The 22,608-nt window shown below is 44.0% G+C and overlaps 1 protein-coding gene across 1 annotated transcript in view; it reads right to left on the bottom strand.

Moving 5' to 3' along the window:
* Window positions 1-22,608, bottom strand: part of LOC103189457 (F-box/LRR-repeat protein 20) — a gene marked incomplete at its 5' end in the record, with an annotated part of 59,901 nt that overhangs the window by 20,484 nt on the left and 16,809 nt on the right. Inside the window, 3 exon segments of the mRNA XM_007909867.2 lie at window positions 1,534-1,608; window positions 16,237-16,291; window positions 22,250-22,311. Of these exon segments, the coding sequence (XP_007908058.1) occupies window positions 1,534-1,608; window positions 16,237-16,291; window positions 22,250-22,311 (192 nt within the window).

Genomic DNA, 22,608 nt, shown 5'->3' with positions numbered 1-22,608 from the left:
TTCCTAATGTGGTTATAAAAGACTTTAGAGTTTTCCCTTTTTTGTTACCCGCTAACCTTTTCTAATATGCTCTCTTTGCTTCTCTTATTCTCTTTTTCAGTTCTCCTCTGCACTTTCTGTATTCTACTTGATTCTCTACTGTGTTACGAATCTGACATTTATCATAAACCTGCTTTTTGTGTTTCATTTTAATCCCAGTTTCTTTAGTCATCCAAGGAACACTAGCATTGGATGCCCTACCTTTTCCCTCATGGGAATGTGTTTCATCTGTACCCGAACTTGTGGGCGAAATGTCGCAGCCAGCTCGCACAGCAATGTCCCACAAACAGCCATGGAGTGAGTGACCAATTTTATTTTGGGGATTTTGGGGCCAGACACCGGGAGAAACTCCCTTCTTTTTTCAAATAGTACCATGGCAGACAGGACCTTAGTTTAATGTCTGATCTGAAGGACAGCACCTCCGACAATGCATCACCCCACCCCCAGCATTGCATTGGAGTGTCAGCTTAGAATATGTGATTCCAAGTCCCTCCCTAAGTGGGGCTTGAATCTCCAATCTTCTGACTCACAGAGTGACCACAGCGCCAGGCTTAATAATAAAAAATAATAATTTTTATGGTGCCATCAATTTCAAACACTGTTCCACTGTCTCCTGTGTTGTTGAGGAGCTCACTGAGCCCTTTGCTCACACTAGGAAGGAGCTCTTTGCCACTATCTAACGAGTGGCTTACAAAGCGTTTTAACAATCGCATCACTTTATTGTAGCCCCCTCACCACCTCCTCTGAACGCTGGATGTGTAGCTGACAATGTTAAAACAGAAAGCTGCCACACATTCCTGCTGAGCTGCCAGCAATTGGCTGCCATACACCTCCCAGACACCAAAAAACTCAGAATGCACCAAATGCCTTTTACACTCGCCCAGAATATGTAAACCATTCTGCAAAAAAAACATGAGCTGTACTGAAAGCTGTATCCTTTGTAACATTGCCTGGACACACGACAGAAAGGAAGGAGTAAACCACTGGACTTTTTTGTGTGAAGGATACAGTTCCTATTAACTTTGTCAAACGCAGTCATTTCCTTCCTTGATTCAATTCTGTGTGCTTATATTTATTATTCTAACTTATTTTAGGAAGGGGGAAGAGCTGGGAAAAAGGCAGTCTGAAACGCTTTTTAAATCGAGCTTAAGATATCCAGAATTGTAACCTTATTTTTAATATTAAGCACTGTTGGTAAAGCATGTGATATTCTAAAAACATCTATGTTTAAAAAATAAATAGCCTCTAATAGCAACCCTTTTTCTTCTGCTAAAGGAAATGTAAATCAGAATTATCAATAAGTTTGCTGTTTCAGGCTCCAAGACAGTGTGAATGCTGACATCAAAATAGTAATCCTTGCATTGCTATTGTGCCTTTCACTTCGGGAACACATCTCAAAATACAGACAACAAAATACAGACATGGTTTCCATTGTTTTTGCAACAGATACAGCTGTTCAATCAGCAACTCTGGATCAAGTCCTCCGCACAATACCTCTATGTCTCTTTGAAAGTCGAACAGGTCGATTCTCTGCCAGTTACTGCCATCCAATGCCAGGACATTCCAATACTGAAAGCACACAAAGAAGCAGTCAGAGTTAATGAGGGGAGATGAGATTAGCAGGGACATAAGTGACCCATTGCAAAATAATGATTTCAGAAATAATAATACTTCCATTTGATAATCCTTGCATTTGATACAGTGCCTTATCCTGGCATCGAGATGTCTCAAAAGCACTTCATGGAATTTTACTATGACGTGTTGTATCTGTATTTGTAGGCAAATGCAGCAGCCAATTTGCACACAGCAATGTCCCACAAACAGCCATTAAGTGAGCAACCAATTTTTATTTAGGGTATTGTCAGCCAAGACACCAGGAGAGAAAAGCCCTTCGCTTTTCAAATAGCACTGCGAGATCTTTATCGGGCCTGGAACAGGTCTATGGGACCTTGTTATAACGTCTTATCCGAAGGACGGCATCTTCGACAAAGCTGCATAGCCCCAGCACTGCAATGAAGTGTCAGTCTAGACTTGTGTGTTCCCACCTAGTGCATTGTGGTTGCAAACCTACAGCATAAAACTATACTGTTTGGACCTGAATCATCAGTCACACTGAAACACGTGATCAGGCTGGGGTAGGAGATGGAAGAATTGACAACGGTGCAGGAGGAAACAATTATCAAAGGCACATTGTTCGGCAAGGCAAACTGAAATTGACACTGCTTCTGGCTATGCTATGAGCACCTGGGAGCACTTGACACGGATAATAGGTGGCAAAATTGACAGCGGTTCCCTGTGTCACACTGACAACCAACGACAGTAAAAAAAAACATAATTGGCTTCGTAATGAACATTAAGTGTTAGTAAAAGATCATTAAATGTGAAGTCTCGAACTCTGAGATGCATAAGATCTGAGTTAAAACCAACCACAGATTTTAAAGGAATATCAACTAGGTAAACAATTGGATGTTACACTGGATTAGTGAAATAAAATGAGACAATAATTATCTTCTTATCTGAGGCGTATCTATAAACAACAAAACCTTTCAAAGCGCTTCACACGGAATTGCTATAAAGTCATTGTGACCGTATGTTTTGTAGGCAAAATGCCTTTGTTGTAGGGCAGTGCCGGCCAAACTGTGGCCCACGAGGCCTTCAAGACACATTCCCCCCACACACCCTTGAACGTTTCCAGGTTTTTCTTGACTGAATATTTCTTGATCTATAGCATAAATGGAGTAGGGTGTTGAGCTGGTTATAGTTATCCGGCAGGTTTTGCATCTTGGTTTGCATCTGAAATCCCTGGAAGCCCATTTGTGGGCAGGCGAGTGGGGTGTTGGGCGTAGCCTTTGATGACACTTTTACTGTTGATTTGTGCTTAATCCATAAAAAGTGTAAATAATCAGTTCCCTCCTCGCCAAATCCCACCCTTCGTGAAGCAAATATTTCTTTTTTTTCCTCCAACAAGTGCAGTTCAACTAGCATCGCACTGACCCATCACCTATCATAGAATCATAGAATCATACAGCACAGAAGCAGGCCATTCGGCCCATCGTGTTGTGCTGTCTCTTTGAAGAGAGCTATCCAATTCAAACCCACTGCCCCGCTCTCTCCCCATAGCCCTGCAAACTTGCCCTCCCAAAATAATTATCTACTTCTCTCTTAAAAGTTGTTATTGAATGGGCCACCCTTTCAGGCAATGCATTCCAGATCCCAACAACTCGCTGCGTGAAAAAAATTCTCCTCACCTCCCTTCTGTTTCTTTTAATAACTATTTTAAATGTCCTCGGGTTACCGACCCACCCGCCAGTGGAAATAGTGTCTCATTGTTCACCCTATTGAATCGCCTCATAATTTTGAAATCTTCTATTAAGTCTCCTCTTAACCTTCTCTGCGCCAATGAGAATAATCCCAGCGTCTCTCGCCTCTCCTGATAACTGAAGTCCCTCATTCCTGGTACCATCCTGGTCAATCTCTTTTGCACCTTCTCCAATGCTTTGACATCCTTCTTAAAGTGCAGTGCCCAGAACTGAACACAGTCTCTCACTGAGGCCCAACCAGTGTTTTATAGAGGTTCATCACAACTTCCTGATTTGACTTTTGTATTCTATGCTCATATTTATAAAGACCCAGTATCCCGTATGCTTTTTTAACAGCTTTGTCTACCTTTCCTTCCACCTTCAAAGATTTACTTATATGACCCCCAGGTCTCTCTGTTCCTTCACCCCCTTTAAGATTGTCCCATCAGCTTATATTGCTCTTCTCATACTTCCTCCCAAAATGCATCATTTTGCATTTCTCCACATTAAACTTCATCTGCCCCGTGTCTGCCCATTTTAGTCTGTCTATGTTCATTTGAGGTCTGCTACTATCCTCCTCACTGTTTACTACTTTTCCAGCTTAGTATCATCTGCAAAGTTGGAAATTGTACTCCCTATACCCAAGTCCAAGTCATTTATATAGATCAAAACAGCAGTGGCCCCAATACCGACCCCTCGGGGACACCACTGGACACTTCCCTCCAGTCAGAAAAAGAGCCGTTCCCCACCACTCTCCGCTCTCTGTCTCCCAGCCAGTTCTGTATCCGCTGCCACTGTCCCTTTAATACTGTGGGCATCTATTTTGCTGACAAGTCTCTTATGTGGCACTTTATCAAAATCACCTGGCCACACACCCAATGGAAGTGTAAAAACATTTGGAAAAAGGAACCATATAAACACCTAAAAAGGAGTGAACTACGGGGTGTGGGGAAAAGGCAGGTACATGGGACTGAAAGGATTGCTGTCAAAGAGGCAGCACAGACACGATGGGTTGAATGGCCTTCTTCTGTGCTGTAAATATCTCCTGTTCCGTGGCTGTTCATTGTGAAGGTATGATCGCCCACGGCAAAGCCGTACGCTTTAAAAATAAAACCACACCCAACGTATGGCCACAGCCCATTTGTAACCCGGGGTATCCGCAGAGTGGGGTTAAAATAGAGAAGAACCCTCATGGGACTTTGAACCCAGTCACACACCCCGAATACAGAAAACACAACACTAAAAGGCGCTGTGCCTTCATGAGCTGAGAGTTTGAGTTTCTTGTTTCATGCCCATCCAGCGACACAAAAACTGCACTCTCACTCTCCACACCTCCCCTCTCCACCTCAGCCAGAAAAACATGCTCCCCCTCAGCCTCCAGAGGGAATGCTGTCTCCAATATTGCTGCCCTACATGGCTGTCCCCTCCGGGAGCCTGGAGAATTGGTCTCCAGATTGCTGGCGACAGCACTCACTACCAAATCAATGCTTGAAGATCCGAGGTAACTCCTAGATTCAGTCTGTCTCTCTTTGCTGCATTCTCATGAGACAGACAATTATGCAAACATTACAGAAAGCCTGGCAGTGCAAATAAAGGCACAGGGATTCGGATCTTAGCTCCACAAAAACACAAGGTTTCAGTGGAACATTTGGTAACGTTTTTATTAAGGCTGCATTACAAAGTCTGATTTATTTCGTCCTGGACTGGGGGTAGAGAGAGTTTGGGGAGGGGTACACCGAAGGGCTTACTGAAAGGATTTATTATAAGCTGTTTCACACAATCTTCTTTTTTTAAATTGCTGCCATGAAGAAAGCCCATGAGCCTGGCGCTCAGGAAGATTTAAACGGCACCATATACATCAACAGCCTGCGGTTACACTCAATCATTTACGGCACGTTGGGCCTTTGCTGCAGCTCAGCTCTGCTCTGCTCAGAACTGGTAGTAACTGTGAAGGGACAATTGTAAATTGCATCCCTCAGTAATGAACGAGTTTCTCTCATTTCTCTCAGGCGCAATCTCTCGCCTCGAGGGACCAAGTTCCAAAGTTAGTCCTTAATGTGACTCCCCCTCCCATCAAGTCCTGGCCTGACAATTAAACAAGATTCACTATGAGACACCAGACTAACGACTTCAAACAGAATGGACAGCCTTTAGGCTTATAGAAGTTCGAAGCAATGAGAGCTGAACATTGTGGGTATCCGGTATTCAATTATAATCGATCTATATTCTTAGATTAAGTGTGCAAATGATTTAGGATTTCTAAATTCTGTACAATAAACCAAATTATGCAATTATATAATATTGAATGAACCGAATCTGGCTGTATCTAACAATTTGAAACACAGTAAAGCAAAAAATAACTCTTAGGCTCGTCAAATTCAAAAATAATAAACATTTAGTGCGTCGTCTTTCATATCAGGAACATGTCCCGAACACGATGTCCCAAACAAGCTCAACATCCCACAAACAGACATGAAGTGAATGACTTTTTTTAAAAAAATTAAATCCAAATTCAAACTACACCGAAAGCTGGTTAAGCCGAACACATCGAAAACGGACGTTTTGTCCGGCTTAAGAGACGTCCCAGGTTAACCCAAACGCCATTCCCCCCGCCCCCCGCCCCCCGCCAATGCCGTATAATGATACGTAATAATGTTGTTTCACTTGAAGCAACGTTAACCCATCAAACAGGACACCGAGTATGTTAACCTACGAGTTAAAGATGAAAATCCTGTTCTCTCAAAGAATTCAGTCAAATATATTTACTTTTGTTTGGCTGTAAAATACTTTCCCACCAGCAGAGGCGCTGCCTCCCTCCCTCCCATTGCCGTTCCCATTGGACGGGAAAGGGACCAATTAGCTGTGGGGGCCTGAGGTGACTGACAGCCGCTTGTGACTGGACGGGCTCCAGCCAATCACAGCTGTCAATCAATCGTGAGTGCCCTCCCCCTCTCCTTCCCTGTTGCTCCGCCCCATCACTGATTGACAGCCCAAATCCAGCCGCTGATGAATGGCTGGAGTCAATCTTAGATTCCTCCCAACGCCATTCCGGAGTCCCTCGTGGCTGAACGGAGCCGCTGGAGACACAGAAGGCCCCAGTGAGTGGGTGCAGCAGCGCCCATTTTGTTCGATTTACCCGGTGTCCTGGATTAACCGGCGTCCGCCTAAAGCGGATTCCACTGTATATGTGCATTTTGCCTTTCACAAATGGAGGGGTTGGATTAGAGGGGTCCATAGAGCGAGTGGTAGGAGAGAAAGGAGCGAAGCTGTGAAGCAATGACTTGTTCCAGGACCTTGGAAGGGAAAGGGAGGTTGGAGATGGGGCGGAAGTTGGAGAGCAGGATGGGCCCAGGGAAGGTTAATCAATTCGCCCCACCAAAACAAACAACATTTTTTAAATCCCTGTAACAAATCAAGCAGGACAGACCGAAGCAGGTCATGAATGCCAGCATCCAGTTGCTTTAATTCTGAAAATAATAATCCGTACAGTTGCTGAAACGTCTCAAAGCGCTTCGCAGGATTGTACTGTAGAACGTAGTGACTGTAGACAAACTTGGCAGCCAATTTGCACACAGCAGCATCCCACAATAGCCATGAAGTTAGTGGCTGATTTTATATGGGAGATTGTGACCAGGAGAAAGTTCCTTCTCTTTTCGAACCGCGCCACCAGATCAATAACATCCACCTGAACATGAGTTCAGTTTTAATGTCCCACCCCAAGAGTGGCACCACCGGCAATGCCCACCCACAGTACTGCACTGGGGTACCAGCCTGCACTCTTACACTTTATACGACTTTGAAGACGGAGGCAGCATTCTGTACCAACATTGATACTGGAACGAAAGAGCTTTAAAAATGATTCCAAAGTTTCAGCAGAAGTTCCCATCTATGACAAAGGGGTACAATATCTTATGGCAACCCTGCCTCACACCCTCCTCACACCCGTCACATGCAAATTTTCCTCCACGACCTCATTCCTTTTTGCTAATTTATATTGAGCAACTTGTTTTGGCCAGCTCTGTCCTATTGCGTGCAGTGCCGTTCATAATAACTTCCAAATGGCATGTTTTGATGCTAAATTATTGCAGACATTTACTTGGAAGGAGTGCCATAGTCACTGTGGAAAGCTGCAGTCTTTCTCCACCATTCAACTCAGCACGGCATGGAATGAAATCATCTCTTTCGATGTTTTTAAGTTTATGGTAGGATGAACCAAGTAACTCTTTCTGCTAATATTCCAGTGAGAACGATTGAGGAGTGACTGTAATATGTTTCACAAGTATCTTTTTGAAATTGATACCTATTCAGTGAAAATGATATACAAAATTCAGCATAAAACCTTCAGTGACATTTCAGAATCGCGGAGATCTGAAGGTTGAGCAACTGAAAAGGCCAACAAGCTAACATTCCTAAAATGTTCCTTGTGAAAGACATCACAACTAGTCAGGCAATTTAGTCCCACTCGATCAGGGTGAATTAGTTTGAGGTGATATTTGTTCTACATTTACACTAAACACAGCTGACTTTGAAGAGAGATGAGAACGAGTAGTGGGTTTCACCCCTTCTCAGAGTGGTCATGCAGGACAGCATCCAAGCAAAGGTTGGTGTACACACCGACCCCCAGATACCAATATGAATTTGCAATTGGGAAGGGATGTGTGCCCGAGCTGTGGGCAAGAAGATTGTGGCAATGCTCTCACACATATCATGCTGAGCTGTGCTGCTGCCCAGGAAACTCACAGGGAGTCCTTGGAATCTGCCATCCACCGAGTGAGGGATCAGACCTGCCTAGTAAGTTGTCAAATGACCAACTGGTGACTATTCTCCTGGGTGGGTGGGGGGGAGAAAGAGGTAAGCAGGCTCTTTTTGGAGCTGAACTGGGTTGGCAACAGAATACTAGAATCAAGTCAAACCTCTGTGGCAGTCTCAGTCATTCAACAACCACAACTTGCATTTATATAGCGCCCTCCATGCCGGGCCGCGTCTCAGAGTGCTTAACAAGAGCAGAGCCCGAGGCCGAGCCAGGGAGAAGGTGACCGTAGGTGCGGTTGAGGAGGAAGGTCTTCAGGTGCAACTTAAAGATGGGGAGGAGGGGACGAGGCAAAGGGGTTGAGGGAGTTCCAAAGTTTCAGGCCGTAGCGGCTGAAGGCACAGCCGCCGATGGTGGAACCGAGGATTCGGGAAACGCGGAGGAGGCCAGACCAAGTAGAGCGGAGGCAGCAGTTACTGCTGTGGGGGGAGAAGAGGTTAGAGAGATAGGGGGGGTGCCAAGGAATGGAGGGATTTAAACACTAGAGTGAGGATCTTGAAGTGGATCCACTCTGTGACAGGAGCCAGTGAGGTTTGGCAAAGACTGGAGTAATTGGGGTACGAAGTTTGGTGCGGGTGAGAATGCGGGCGGCGGAGCTTGAATGAACTGGATTTTGTGGATAGTGGAGGAGGGGAGACCAGCGAGGAGTCCAGCTGAGAGGTGACGAAGGCATGGACAAGGGTTTTGGCAGTTTTTTTGGTGAGGTATTGTCGGAGACGGGCAATATGGCGGAGGTGGAAGAAAGCGGTGCTGGTCAGGGACCGGATGTGGGGGAGGATGGATAACTGGGGATCGAACCTGATGCCTAAGTGGCGCACGGGTTCAGAGAATTTTAAGGACAGGTCGGGTAGGTTGAGGAGGTGGAACCGTGGGACAGAAGATGTCGGCAGGAGCCAAAGAGAATGGCTTCCATCTTGTTGACATTTAACTACAGGAAATTTGCGTTCATCCAGCTCATGATGTCTGACAGACAAGCTGACAGAACTTCAGGGGACTGGGGGTCGCAGCTGGAGATGGAAAAATAGAGTTGAGTGTCATCCACAAACACCTGGAAGTTAACCCCGTGTCTGAAGATGACATCACCGAGAGGGAGCATATAGATGAGGAGGAGAAGGCCAAGGATTCAGTCAGGTCTGCAGTACTGCTGATGACAGAGTAGCCGGCCTGGCTCATCGGCAGGACTTGGAGGGGTGTGCTGGTCACTGAGGGCAGGAATTCTTCCCAATCAGCTCCTGTTAACCCTGAAAATCGAAGAACTCTCAATGGCAACCTATGTGGTTTTAGCTGGTTAAACTCCAGCAGTTACCCTCAACGCACAGTCTGGAGTATCCGAGCTTTGGCTTTTGTGAACCTGTGCCGAATACTCTTCGTAATTAGGTTGGTAGGGTGTATCCGTCTGGGGAGAGTGTGCATTCCATTCCAATGCATGGAAATTTCCATGTGCAGTTGGCATACATGGAACTCAGTCTGGTTTGGATATCCTTAAGTACGGTGATGGATATTTTCTGACCCCTCCCCCCCACCACCACCGAAAAAAAGGCATAAAGATAAAAGGCGACAACTTCAGTAAATGAAAGGGCATACTGTGTGGGGTTCTAGGGTGTGTGGAATCACAGTGCAGGCGAGTCAAAAAAAAAAAGGAATGCAGTTGAACACCTGAGCTATTTTTTTGAAAGGAATACCAAACATTTGCAACAGGATGTTCTGCTGATAATGGCAGGTCAAACATATCATCGAGGCGTTACATTTATGAATTATTCTGAATACTCTAGATGACTGTGTAATGCCAGCCGAGCCCAACAGGCAACAGCCAGAATGCAAAGCAGCAATCCCATGCAGCAGGTTTATTTTTAAAATAAATGCCATGAGTAGTTGAGTAAGCCACCATTCTCCCTATAGACTGAAGCTGTAAAACAAATCACAGAACATTCACTCGGCAAACACCTGCTTTCATGTCCCCCAATCTATCCAACCCTCCCTCAGTGGGTGGTCTTCGGCCATTCTCCCTCGTTTTCTGGAACTTCCTCCCGGCTCCCTCTCTCTTTCAAGCGCCACGTCTCAAAATACATCTGTTTGACTGTGTCATCTTTCACCTCCCCACCTCCCTCATCTCCCACTCCCAACTCAGATGCTCATCCAACACTGAATGCGCTTTGGGACATCTGCCCGACGTGAAAAGAGCTGCATAAATGTAAACTGTATTGCAATATTAAGGTTTAATAGAGGGCGTGTTTTTGTTAAACATTGGTAAGAAAGAATTTATTGCTACTTAAATTTGCAGTGCAAGTTATAAAACAAATTGTCATTTTGTCTCTATCAAGCACGTTATCTGAGAGCAGAATCAATGGGCCGAATGGTCTCCTTCTGCATTGGAAATATCTGATTCTTTTAATGCTCTTAAGGAATCATAGAATATTACAGCACAGAAGGAGGCCATCTGGCCCATCGTGCCTGTGCCGGCACTTCAGAAGAACTACACAATCAGTCCCAATCCCCCGTTCTTTCCCCATATCTTATTATAGAAGCATAGAATTATACAGCCCAGAAGGAGGCCATTCAGCTCATCGTGTCAGTGCCGGCTCTTTGAAAAGGGCTATCCAATTCAATCCCCCGCTCTCTCCCCATACCCCACAAAGGTTTCCTCCCAAAATAATTATCTACTCTCTTAAAAGTTGTTGTCGAATCGGCTTCCACCACCCTTTCAGGCAATGCATTCCAGCTCCCAACAACTCGCTGTGTGAAAACATTTCTCCTCACCTCTGTTTCTTTTAACAACTATTTTAAAATCAGTGTCCTCGGGTTACCGACCCACCCTCCAGTAGAAATAGTTTCTCCTTGTTCACTGTCTCGAATCCCCTCATCATTTTGAAAACTTCTATCAAGTCTCCTCTTAACCTTCTCTGTCCCAAGGAGAATAATCCCAGCGTCTCTAGTCACTCCTGATAACTGAAGTCCCTCATTCCTGGTACCATCCTGGTCAATCTCCTTTGCACTCTCTCCAATGCCTTGACATCCTTCCTAAAGTGCAATGCCCAGAACTGAACACAGTCTCTCGCTGAGGCCTAACCAGTGTTTTATAAAGGTTCATCATAACTTCCTGACTTTTGTATTCAATGCCCCTATTTATAAAGCCCAGTATCCCGTATGCTTTTTTAACAGCTTTGTCTACCTTTCCTTCCACCTTCAAAGATTTACTTATATGACCCTCAGGTCTCTCTGTTCCTTCACTCCCTTTAAGATTGTACCATCAGCTTATATTGCTCTTCTCATACTTCCTCCCAAAATGCATCATTTCACATTTCTCCACATCAAACTTCATCTGCCCCGTGTCGGCCCATTTTACCAGTCTGTCTATTTCCATTTGCAGTCTGTTACTATCCTCCTCACTGTTTACTACTTTTCCAGCTTAGTATCATCTGCAAACTTGGAAATTGTACTCCCTATACCCAAGTCCAGTAATTTATATAGATCATAAACAGCAGTGGTCCCGATACTGAACCCTGGAGGGACACCACTACACACTTCCCTCCAGACATAAAACAACCGTTCACCACCACCCTCTGATTTCTGTCTCCCAGCCGGTTCTGTATCCGTTGCCACTGTCCCTTTAATCGTGGGCTTCTATTTTGCTTACAAGTTTCTTATGTGACACTTTATCAAAAGCCTTTTGAAAATCTATATAAACTGCATCAATTGCAGTACCTTCATCCACTACTTCATCAAAAAACTCTATCAGGTTTGTTAGACACGATTTGCCTTTATTAACCCATATTTTTCTAAGTGAAACTTTATTGTGTCTGGATTATAGTCTCTGTACGTATTCCCACTTCCGACGTGAGGCTGATTGGCCTGTAGTTCCCAGGTTTATCCTTCTGCCCCTTTTTGTACAGGGGAGTAACATTTGCAACCCTCCAGTCGTCTGGCATCACCCCGGTGTCCAAGGTGGATTGAAAGATCGTGGCCAGAGCCTCCGTTTTTTCCACCCTTATTTCCCCGAGTAACCTAGGATGCATCCTGTCCAGAAGGGTTGACTTATCTATCTTGAGCACCGATAACCTTTTTTAGTACCTCCTCTCTGTTTATTCTTATCTTATCCAATTTCTCTCCCCTCTCCTCCGATACTGTGGCATTGGCTGCATCCTCTTCTTTTGTGAAGACGGATGCAAAGTACTCATTCAGTACATCTGCCTCCACAAGAAGATTTCCTCTTTGATTCCTAATTGGACCCACCCTACCTTTGACTAACCTTTTATATGCTTATAAAATACCTTAGTGTTCCCTTTTATGTTACTTGCTTATCTTTTCTCATACAATCTCTTTGCCCCTCATATTTCCTTTTAGAGTTCTCCTCTGTACTTTCTATATTCTATTTGATTATCTTCTGTATTTTGGACCTGACATTTATCATAAGCCTCCTTTTTCAAAGGGTTCTGACGAAGGGTCATGGACCCAAAACAATGACTCACTTTCCTTTCTCCATAGATGTTGCCTGACCTGCTGAGTGTTCCCAGCGACTTCCGTTTTTTGAGTATCTTCACCTTTGATTGTTCCTTGTCCCTTTCCAATAAGTACTCTAAACCTATTGATATTGTGATCACTGTTGTCCAGAAGCTACTGAAACCTGCTCCACTTACCCCACTTCATTCCCCAGAACTAGATCCATCACTGCTTCCTTCCTCGTCGGGTTGGAAACATACTGATCCAGAAAGTTATCCTGCACACATTTCACGAATCCTTCCCCCTCCTTACCCTTTACACTGTTATTTTGCCAGTCTATGTTAAGATAATTGAAGTCCCCCATTATCACTACTCTATTAGTTTTGCATTTTTCTGAAATCTGCTACAGATTTGCTCGTCTATCTCCTTCCCACAATTTGGTCTGTATTAACAGAGTAACAGCTCCTTTTCTGCTCATTAACTCTAACCAAATAAATGCTGTTTGGACCCTCTAGCACACTGTCTCTTTCCAGGGCTATAACCGTGTCTCTAATCAATATTGCCACCTGCTCTTCCTTTTCTTTCCTTATCCCTCCTGAATACATCGTAGCCAGGAATATTCAGCTCCCATTCCCGCCCTTCTTTGAGCCAGGCCTCCATTATTGCCACTACATCATAACCTCATGTGTCAACTTGAATCTGCAGCTCACCAATCTTATTTGTCAACTCTGTGCATTTACGCACATCAACTTAGTCTGCTCTACATTTCTCTGCCATCTAATCCCTCCTTTTCCTAGATTACTCCTTGTTATACTGCCATTTGCCTCTCCCAGCCCTCTATGTAACTTGTTTGTCCTCTCTAATGCTACATCCTGATTCCTTTCCCCCCGCAAAATTAGTTTAAACCCTTCCCCACAGCACTAGTTAACCTCCCTGGAGGACATTGGTCCCAGCCCTATTCAGGTGTAACCCATCCAACTTGTACAGGTCGCACCTGCCCCAGATTGGTCCCAATGTTGCAGGTACCCGAAGCCCTCTCTGCACCATTTCTCCAGCCATGCATTCATACGTTTGATCTGCTGTTTTGATACTCACTTGCATGAGGCACTGGGAGTAATCCAGAGATCATCACCTTTGAGGTCCTACTCTTTAGCTTTTTCCCTAGCTTCTGATACCCTCCCTGTAGGATCTCAGCTCATTTTTTCCCTACATCATAGATCCCAACATGGATCATGACTTCTAAATGTTCCCCTTTCCATGATGTTTTCAACCCTGGCACCAGGGAGGCAACATACCAAGCGAGAGTCACATCTTTGGTTATAGAAACGCGTGTCTACTCCTTTCACCATTGTGTCCCCAGTGGCAATTGCATTGACACTCTTCCCTGTGTCCTCCTGTGTATCCATTTGCTTTTGACTCCCCTCCCCACAGATGTCATCACCCTGACCGGCATTCAGTACAGAGAACCAGTTTGTGTGCCACACTCAGGGGATTTCTGCACTGCCCGTCCCCTCTTCCTCCCATCGTCACCCATTGCTCTCCTCATGAACCCTCTGTGGCTGTGGGGTGACCACCTCCTAAAACGTTCGATCCATGAACTCTTCAGCCTCCCACATGCTACGTAATCCTGAGCTCAAGCTCGAGCAGCTGGAGGTACGTCCTACACACGTGTCTGTCCAGGGCCCACAAAGCATCCTGGAGTTCCCACATGGCACACATTGTGCATGCAACCGGTCTCAGCTGCCCTGCCATATTCCCAGACATGTTTTATATTATTTTAATATAACTTATATTTTATAATTCTGCACCTCTTTCCCACTCTGCACCGAATTCCCACTCTCACCAAATTCCTTAACAGAATTCTCACTCTGTTCCCCCTCATTCAGTTCCCTCTTCACGCTGCTGGGCTCTCTGCATAGTTTGATTGTTTCAAATAAAACACAAAATATCAGGTCAAAAAAATACTTTTTTCTTTAGTAATGCCTCTACTGGAAGACGGAATAAAACGAACAGTTTTTATATATACAAATATTAAGTCAATTCCTGTATGCACACCGATGGCAGTAGGATTAAATTTTCTTCCTGAAAGGTTTGGACCTTCCCTATATGGAGGATTCCCCCATGTTTCTCTCTGCACAGGGACGCGGAGTGGCACAATCAGCTGTTTGTCCATCAACCTTCCCGATGAGGTTTCCATAAGCTTCGGAAAAGATGACTCAACAGTTTAAAGATGTCAGGCCAAGAACATGAATTCACTGTTGAGCAAACTGGATGACTGCGCAATGCTCACTCTGCTGTGACTAATATCTCCTGTTTTTTTTTTAAAAAATGAAAATTTATGCTGATCCCTCTGCGGCCTCACCTCTGCCACCTCCTGCAGGCCCAGCAATCTGGCCGCTCCCTCCCTGCCTCAGCAAACACTGGCTTCTTCATGTCCCTGGACCTATCCTCTCCACCTTTCAGCTTTCAGCCATTTTGCCCTCGCTCCTTCAAACCCGCCTCAAGAGTCTGTGGGACATTGCTATGAGCAATCAGCTGCCGCAATTTGCCCACAAAATACACAGTCACTCCACTTTACGATATATTCTGTGAAACGCTTTGAGATGTATCAACGATGTGTTTAGGCGCTATAACAAATGCAAGGATTATTTTTATTATCTTCAACCCACCCATCCTCTTCAGCTGTCCACACCCCCCACCCCGGCTCAGGAGCATGGCAGACAGCTGTGTGAACCGCGTTGAGATCCCCTCTGGACAGGAGAGGAGCTGTATAAATGTAAACTATTGACAGCTGGCTTTATAAAATCTACTACAAATTTAAGCAGCAATAACTTCTCTTTCTTCCCACTGTAAAAAGAAACCTCGATCAAGCTTAAAAGTCTGCGGGGATGAAGCAATAGCGACGTCAGTCTCCAAGGAGGACAGTGGCTTACTCTGTAGCTGATCTCACTTGAGAAAGATTTACATTACAGGCTGGCCTCCACATAAACAGTTTTCTCGGCAGATCCACAGACTCGAAAACAGCATAATTTCTCCTCCCACCGCCTGTAGGCCAGGCACTCAACTCTCTGGTTTTCTGAGCAGCGCCCAGAACAAACTCCGTCTTCACACAACTGGCAAGATCTGACAATTCTCAGATCACCGTTCCATGTAGTGACACAGATGACGTGTGATTATAACGTGTGGCAGGGGGAAGGGGAGCACGGCATTGTCAGAGGTGCTCTCCTTCAATTGGAAAGAGAAGGGCATTACTCTGCTGCCCCAGACAAAATTAGCCATTAGCTGCTTGTGGGACATTGCCGTATACAAATTGACTACGTTGTTTGCCTGCCTGTAAAACATACATTATTACACTTCACAGAAAATCTTGTTAAGTCCTTTGAGTCATCCTGCCAACATGAAAGGTACTGTATCAAAAGCAAGGTTATTATTATTTATAAAGTGTAGTGACTGTGTATTTAGGCAAACAAGTGCCAAATGTGAAATCTGAAGCAAACTGTGTTGTAGGCAGTGGTCCTGCAGTGTAGGCAGAGGGAGTTCCACAGCATAGGATATTAAATAAACAGCTTAAATTACTTATAACACTACAGAACTTGTAACAAATCTACATCAGTCTATTAAAAAAGGAAGATTATTTTGAAGAAAGCTCACCCTGGACACCTGGGCACAGCGACACAAGGTGATCACATCCAGAAATGAGAATATTCTGTTGGGGAAAAGGAAAAGGTATTAAATCAGGGCTGACCTGGGACAATCTCTCAGCTGTCTCCCACTGGAGCTGGGGAGCACTTCACGCAGGAGGAAAAGTAAGTTACTGAATGTAATTCATCCCCTGCTCCCCAGCGAAAATACTGTATCATTCACTCCCCTGCACAAGTCACCACAAACAATGTTTAGTCTGTTATTTTACAAAAGTGTATTTAATGCTGAGTTCAGTTTACTTGCTTGAATTTGAGTGATGTCAATGAGCATTATACGTGTTGACAGTGTGACATACCACCCCGTTTGTCACGTGGTCGTGTCAGTCGGTCTATTACATGATCATGTTAGCCCGTCACTGCTTGTGTGGCCCATGCTGGAATCCAACCACACTGAGATCTCTCTGTGCAATCGGTGTGGCAGCCACTTCCTCAACCACTGGGGCATTCAGAGTCAGAATCCTGAGAGACGTAGGCTGCAAACGGTCTAATTAGTTTTGCAGAAGTGGATTTATGGATCATAAATGGCCTGGCTGTGACCTTTTCAGAGTCGCTCACACAACTGTTGTGTATTTCCCTTTTACAATAATCCCTCCAAAAAAAAAATTATTTGGTCACTCAATCCACGACTGGGTGTGGGGACGTTGCTGTGCGCAATTGGCTACGGTGTTTTGCCCATAAAATATACAGTCAATTCACTTTATAGTATATTTTGTGAAGCGCTTTGAGACGTTTCAACGACATGATAAGACACTATATCAAATACTGGGATTATTATTATTATTATTCATCATAACAGGAAATCGTCATCACTCAGCTGTAGTCCACAAGACAAACCCCAAATAATCCTTGTGGGAGTGCTCCAGTGTATCACACTATAGCCATTAACTCAAAATCACTACGATTTCTCCCTTTAATTCTCCCCCAGAAACAGGATTCCTAACAGCCAGTTTAGTAATCCTGCAGTGTACATGTAAACAGCTGTATCTATATTAAATCTGCACCAAACTCCACAGTCTAAATCCCACTCAATCCCATCTGAAGGTGAGTACAAATCATTGTAACCAAGTTATTCCAGTATATTACAGTCGAACGTTATTGTGAGTGATAGCAGAAAATATCCTGTGATGAGAGGCTGGGTGGACTGCAGCTATATTCTGTAGAGAAGAACAGATTAAGAGATGATTTGATTGAGGTATTTAAAATAATGAAGGGAATTCACATATTAGATAATGGATGATTCTTACCTTTGGAGCAGAGCCTAAAAATTAAAAGCCGACTATAAAACACAAGACACTTGTTGTCAAAGAAGGTTGTGAGGTTGAGGAACGTTGCCCCAGAAAGTTATAGAGGTAGAATCAACAGGGATGTTTTAAGGAGAGACACAGACTGGGGTGACAGTGGGCAGAGCATTGGCATTAAATGATCCGCCAAGATATAACAAACTGATGGAACAGGATGGATGAGCTAATGGCCTCCTCCTGTTCTTATTTTTCCACATATACACCCACAGTAGTTTAAGTAACTTCCCTCTCACTAAGTCTCCAGAAGTATCCAGACAACAAGAACTTGCATTTATATAGCACCCTTCATCGGAGTATTTTGGAGTGTTGACACCATTTACCTTCTTCCAAATAAAACTGCATGTAAACCGAACCGAAACTGTTGCTTTTAACATGATATTTTGCACATCAGTTTCATTAAGTGACTTGAATCCCGACAGTAAAAGCTCTGGCAGATCCATGGGTTTAATACCTGTCTGGGGCAGGTATCAGGTGGGATTAGCCGTCTGTGGCCATAACCCAGCGACAATTGTGTAGAGGATCAGCAACTCTGCGTTCCTTTTATAGACTTTTACATTTCAATCAGAAGGTCCCAAGGTCTCTGATGCAACAAACCAGACGTGAAGTTTCAAGAGCGCATACACCAGGTAGTGGGTGAGACAGATTATTTTCCTAAGTATTCGTCCATGGCCTTTTTTTTTCACAGCAATGATTAAAGGACACTAAAACAATGGTCCCAAATATAACTTGAATTACCAGCCAGGAAATGAGTTTGAAGGGAGGGGAGGGGGAGGGTATCCTCTAGGCCATCACCTGATGTCCGTTCAGCACTTCCCCCTTAAAAGCATAGTCCAAAAACCCTGCAGGGAAGGACAGATATGGACATAACCCTTGCACAGCAAAATGTGTCCAGTCTTCCGCAGTCGTCAAAGGGTTTAACCCTGAAACCTCTGCCCGTATTCATTATTACACAGACACCTACTCTTTGCAATTTTTTTTAATGTGGCACGGCCCATTGTTTGTGGCTAATATTACAATCAGAGTGTAATTTCAAGATGTTATTTACTTATCTACATTCAGAAATTGAGGTCAAACTACAGTCGAGGCGACCTGAGAGGAAGACTTTTTCTAGCAGTAACTGCGAGGACAAGAGAAGCATTGCCTCGGAGCAGCGAGGGAGGGAGAGGGGGAGGAGTGCAGGAATTGGGAAAATTATGGAAAATAAAGCTCATGAAAATAACCTAATAAATACAAAACAGCATGGCTTTACTTTAGAAGGGTAAAATCTAGTCTGACCAACCTTAGATATTCTGGTGGCTTCACAAACTTCCCAATCTAGCACTGAAAGTGTGCCAAAGCTCTCCAACAAACACACCACACAGGACATGCCTTTCCAAGCCACTGCACATCAAAGGTAAGTCTTGTATGTGGGCAATTAACTAGTGGAAGAGAAGGGAAGGATTTTTTTCCACTACCCCCAAAAAATCCTAAACCTGCTCAAAATTCAAAACATCTATTAAGACNTTTTTTTATATAAATGAGGAAGAATCCACAATTACAGATAAAAGCACACGTGGCACTTATACAGCACTGAAGTGATAGCATTCTATCAGAGCAGATTATTATAATCAATACTGCTCTCTATTCTTGCTATTAATTACAGGCATGTTGCCAAATAAGGGCCACTCTTCATTAATAAAGTGCTGTAGCGTGTTTTGTTCTTTGTACTGTGGTGACCACAAATGTGCATTTTGTAAAATGTTACTTAATCAATAGCTGGCAGTTTAGAGAACCTGGATCATCAGATTTAATGAGGGGTCAATCAGAAGGCACTGATTTAATGTCAGCGATCAAGAGAAAATCTCTGTGTTGCAATAAGGCAACTTCATATAATGGACTGCACTGCATCTTGGACTTACCAAAGTACCTTTTTAAAAACATTTCATTAAGAGTAGTTCAAGTTGTATCTAAAGGCTGCCCCATCTTCAGAAAGCTACGAGCAGTGGCTGCAGGAACACAGGATCAGTGTTGAGTAGCATACAGCACTGCCTACCAAGCTTTTATAATAAAACATGTGACGTATAGAAGCCTAGAATCTCAGTCGTTTAATTATAATGTTTTTGGTCAGCTTAGCGTCTAACACATGCGGAAACCCATCATCATGCTTAGGAGTCTCCAAATCAAACTGAGTTCCCTGCATCCCATGTAGTCCATTCCGAAATTCCCATGTTTTGGAATTGAATGCACTCTCTCTCCTTTAAGGGTTCATCCTGCTTACCTAACTCTGGAGAGTATTAGATGCAGGTGAACAAAATCCAAGTCTTGGGGAGCCTGAAATATGTGTTGGGATATTGTTGGAATCTAACCAGCTGAAACCGCATTGCTTGCAGTTGAGAGCACTGTCTGGCAAGCTTTCCCGCTGCTTGTCCAGCTAGGACCACCCTATCCATTGGGGCTTTGGCTTGCAGGAATAACAGGAGCTGAATGGGAAGAATCCCTGTCCCCAGTTTTATTAGCATTATATCTGAACAATACATTACAGCAGAGAAATGAAATACTCGGCACAACTGGTCCATGACAGTGTTTATACTCCACATGAGCCTCCACCCCTCTTGATCCGCTCTTCCATACCTCTGGGACGCCCTCTCCTCCCTCAGCATGCCACAGAGTGCTCAGTGAGGGATCAAGAAGCCCCCCTAATAAGATCTCTCAGCGGTTTAGTTCTAAAAATTCTCTGAAGTAATCAGATTACATTACCTGAAATATCTTCTATGGTAAGGACAGACAGATTTAAAACCGACATAATCCCTTTGTCTAAATTGCTCAAAGGATTCAGGACATTTTAAATACAGTGAAAGTTGGTTAAGGCGGACACATCAGGGCCGGCCATTCTGTCCAGTTTAAGAGGCATCTGAGGTTAACCAAAATACCATTGCCTGTTCCCGTCCAGCAGAAGAGCAGAGGTGCCAGCACCTCCTTCCCATTGCTGTTCCCATTGGACTTGAAGGAGACCAATTAGTGGCAGCTCCAAGATTGACTGACAGTTTGGGGCACTCCACCCATTCACAAGTGGCTCCAGCAGTCTGACTCCTCATGGACGGAGTCCCAACAGTTATCAAGTGGAAACCTGCCGGGTCTGGAACTAGGAGCTTCCGAGAGATCAACTGAGAGAAGGTTCTCCACAATTTATGGTATCAGCAATTAATTTGTCAGGAGAAAGAAAGAGTGCGTCATGCTCGTATTTTATTAATATGCAGTTCGGCTCGATGGGGATTGGATGCTATCTTTGGGAAATGGTTTCAAAAGCAGTTTTCGTTGATGGGTTGAAAATCGCCTCTCTACTGGCAGCAAGGATCCCAAAGGAAGGGAGGGAAAGAATCCCAAAGGGAGAGAAGGGATCCCACTGGGAGTGTAAAGCTGCACAAGATCTGCAAATCTCACTGCAAAGGTTTCAAGGCTATTAGGCAAAGTGGATAAGCTCCTATCTGTGGCACAGGGCACACATCTTAGTCGGGGAACAATGGGAAGAGTGTCCAATGATCAATACTCCGTGTTGATGTGATTCCATTATAGTTGTGTTATCTGTCGGAAAATGCACTGACTTGTCGATTAAACTGCAAATGTTCCAGTGCCGTCCAGTTTGTTTGATGTACGTTTCAGTGTCCTTGGATCCAATTGTTCTAGTGAAGGGCACTGGTCACTAACCTCTTGTGATGCCTGGGTGGGAGGTGGGGTTGGGGGGTAGCGGTCAGTGAGGATCCCGTGGGTCACACGGGGTAGTATCCCAGAGCAATGCGATATAACCCAGAACCAGCAACACAGCACTACCATCTAGCAGGTCAAAAACAACTGCATTGAGACACAATGCACAAATAGTTTTCAGCTAAGATCACAGGCATAAATACCAACACAGAATTAGTCTCAAGCCAGAATGATATCCCGGTATATGGAAATCTGTCCTCAATGGTTCAAGACTTGATCCAAATGCAATTTCCCATCATCATACCTGGTATACCTTAACGGCTGCCTCTAAATGTTCTTTACCTGGTGCCCAAATGACCCTTTCTGCTGAGAGTGTTTTGTAGCAGCTTAAACTCATTCCTGCACCTTCCTACACATTTCTTTTACATTCCCATCACCTTATGTTCCTTAACAACAGTGCATCTGCCACCCCACTGTGTTTGACTACCCTCCTCAATCACACTGTAGACTTGCACTTGCACACACATAATACACAACACCTGAGCACCTACAGCACTGGAGCACATCTTTAAGCCTTTGTCACGAACATTTCAGTTCATCTGAAATTCCATCTTTCTTGATTAAGGTGACTGACAGAATAAAGTTTACTTTGATATAAAATTATACTAAAAGTACCAATTACTGGTACAGTTGTAGAAATGCGTCCCATGAATAGTAGAAATCAGATCCTCACAGAAACTGCAGTAAAAGTATTTGTTGACCAAACAAGTTAGTTTCATTATTTGAAAGTTTATACAATAAGTATGAACATTTTGAAGTCAGTTTTAACTTTTTAGTAGGTTCTGTTTTACTTCTAAACTCCTTTTGATCTTAAAACTTCTATAAAATCAATCTATGCTAAAGGAAGTCGATATGAAGGTACGAAAGCAGAGAAAAGGGTTCCTTGTTTTTGATATTATTTTCTCTCAGTGTTGATCTTACCGAAGCAGCAATTCCTTTGGGAGTTTCTTGTTTATCACAGCTTCGTCATTGTTCGAGAACATCTACAAAAACAAAGTATCAGCGTTAGGATGTAACAGCGATCAGACAGGAGAAAATGAAACCTAAACATGAATGTATTGAAGACTGCGATTGCATTCCCCATGGGATGGCAAACACCTTGTAAGACTTTGTACCAGAGGCATGGGAATGGGTAATGGTCATTTCACACAAGTTGAAACCCAGAATCAAGTGCAAAGCACGACCATCAAGAAGGTCAGAAACAACTCTTGCTCAGAGCAAAATTCATCTGCTCTATTATGAGCATTTCAAAAGCCTCTCAAGCTGCTCCACTGGATAGA

This window comes from Callorhinchus milii, unplaced genomic scaffold, assembly GCF_018977255.1.
Source record: "Callorhinchus milii isolate IMCB2004 unplaced genomic scaffold, IMCB_Cmil_1.0 Scaffold23, whole genome shotgun sequence".
In the NCBI taxonomy this organism is placed as follows: Eukaryota; Metazoa; Chordata; class Chondrichthyes; order Chimaeriformes; family Callorhinchidae; genus Callorhinchus; species Callorhinchus milii.
The sequence above is the reverse complement of the archived record's forward strand: the minus strand, read 5'-3'. Positions and strand labels throughout refer to the sequence as shown.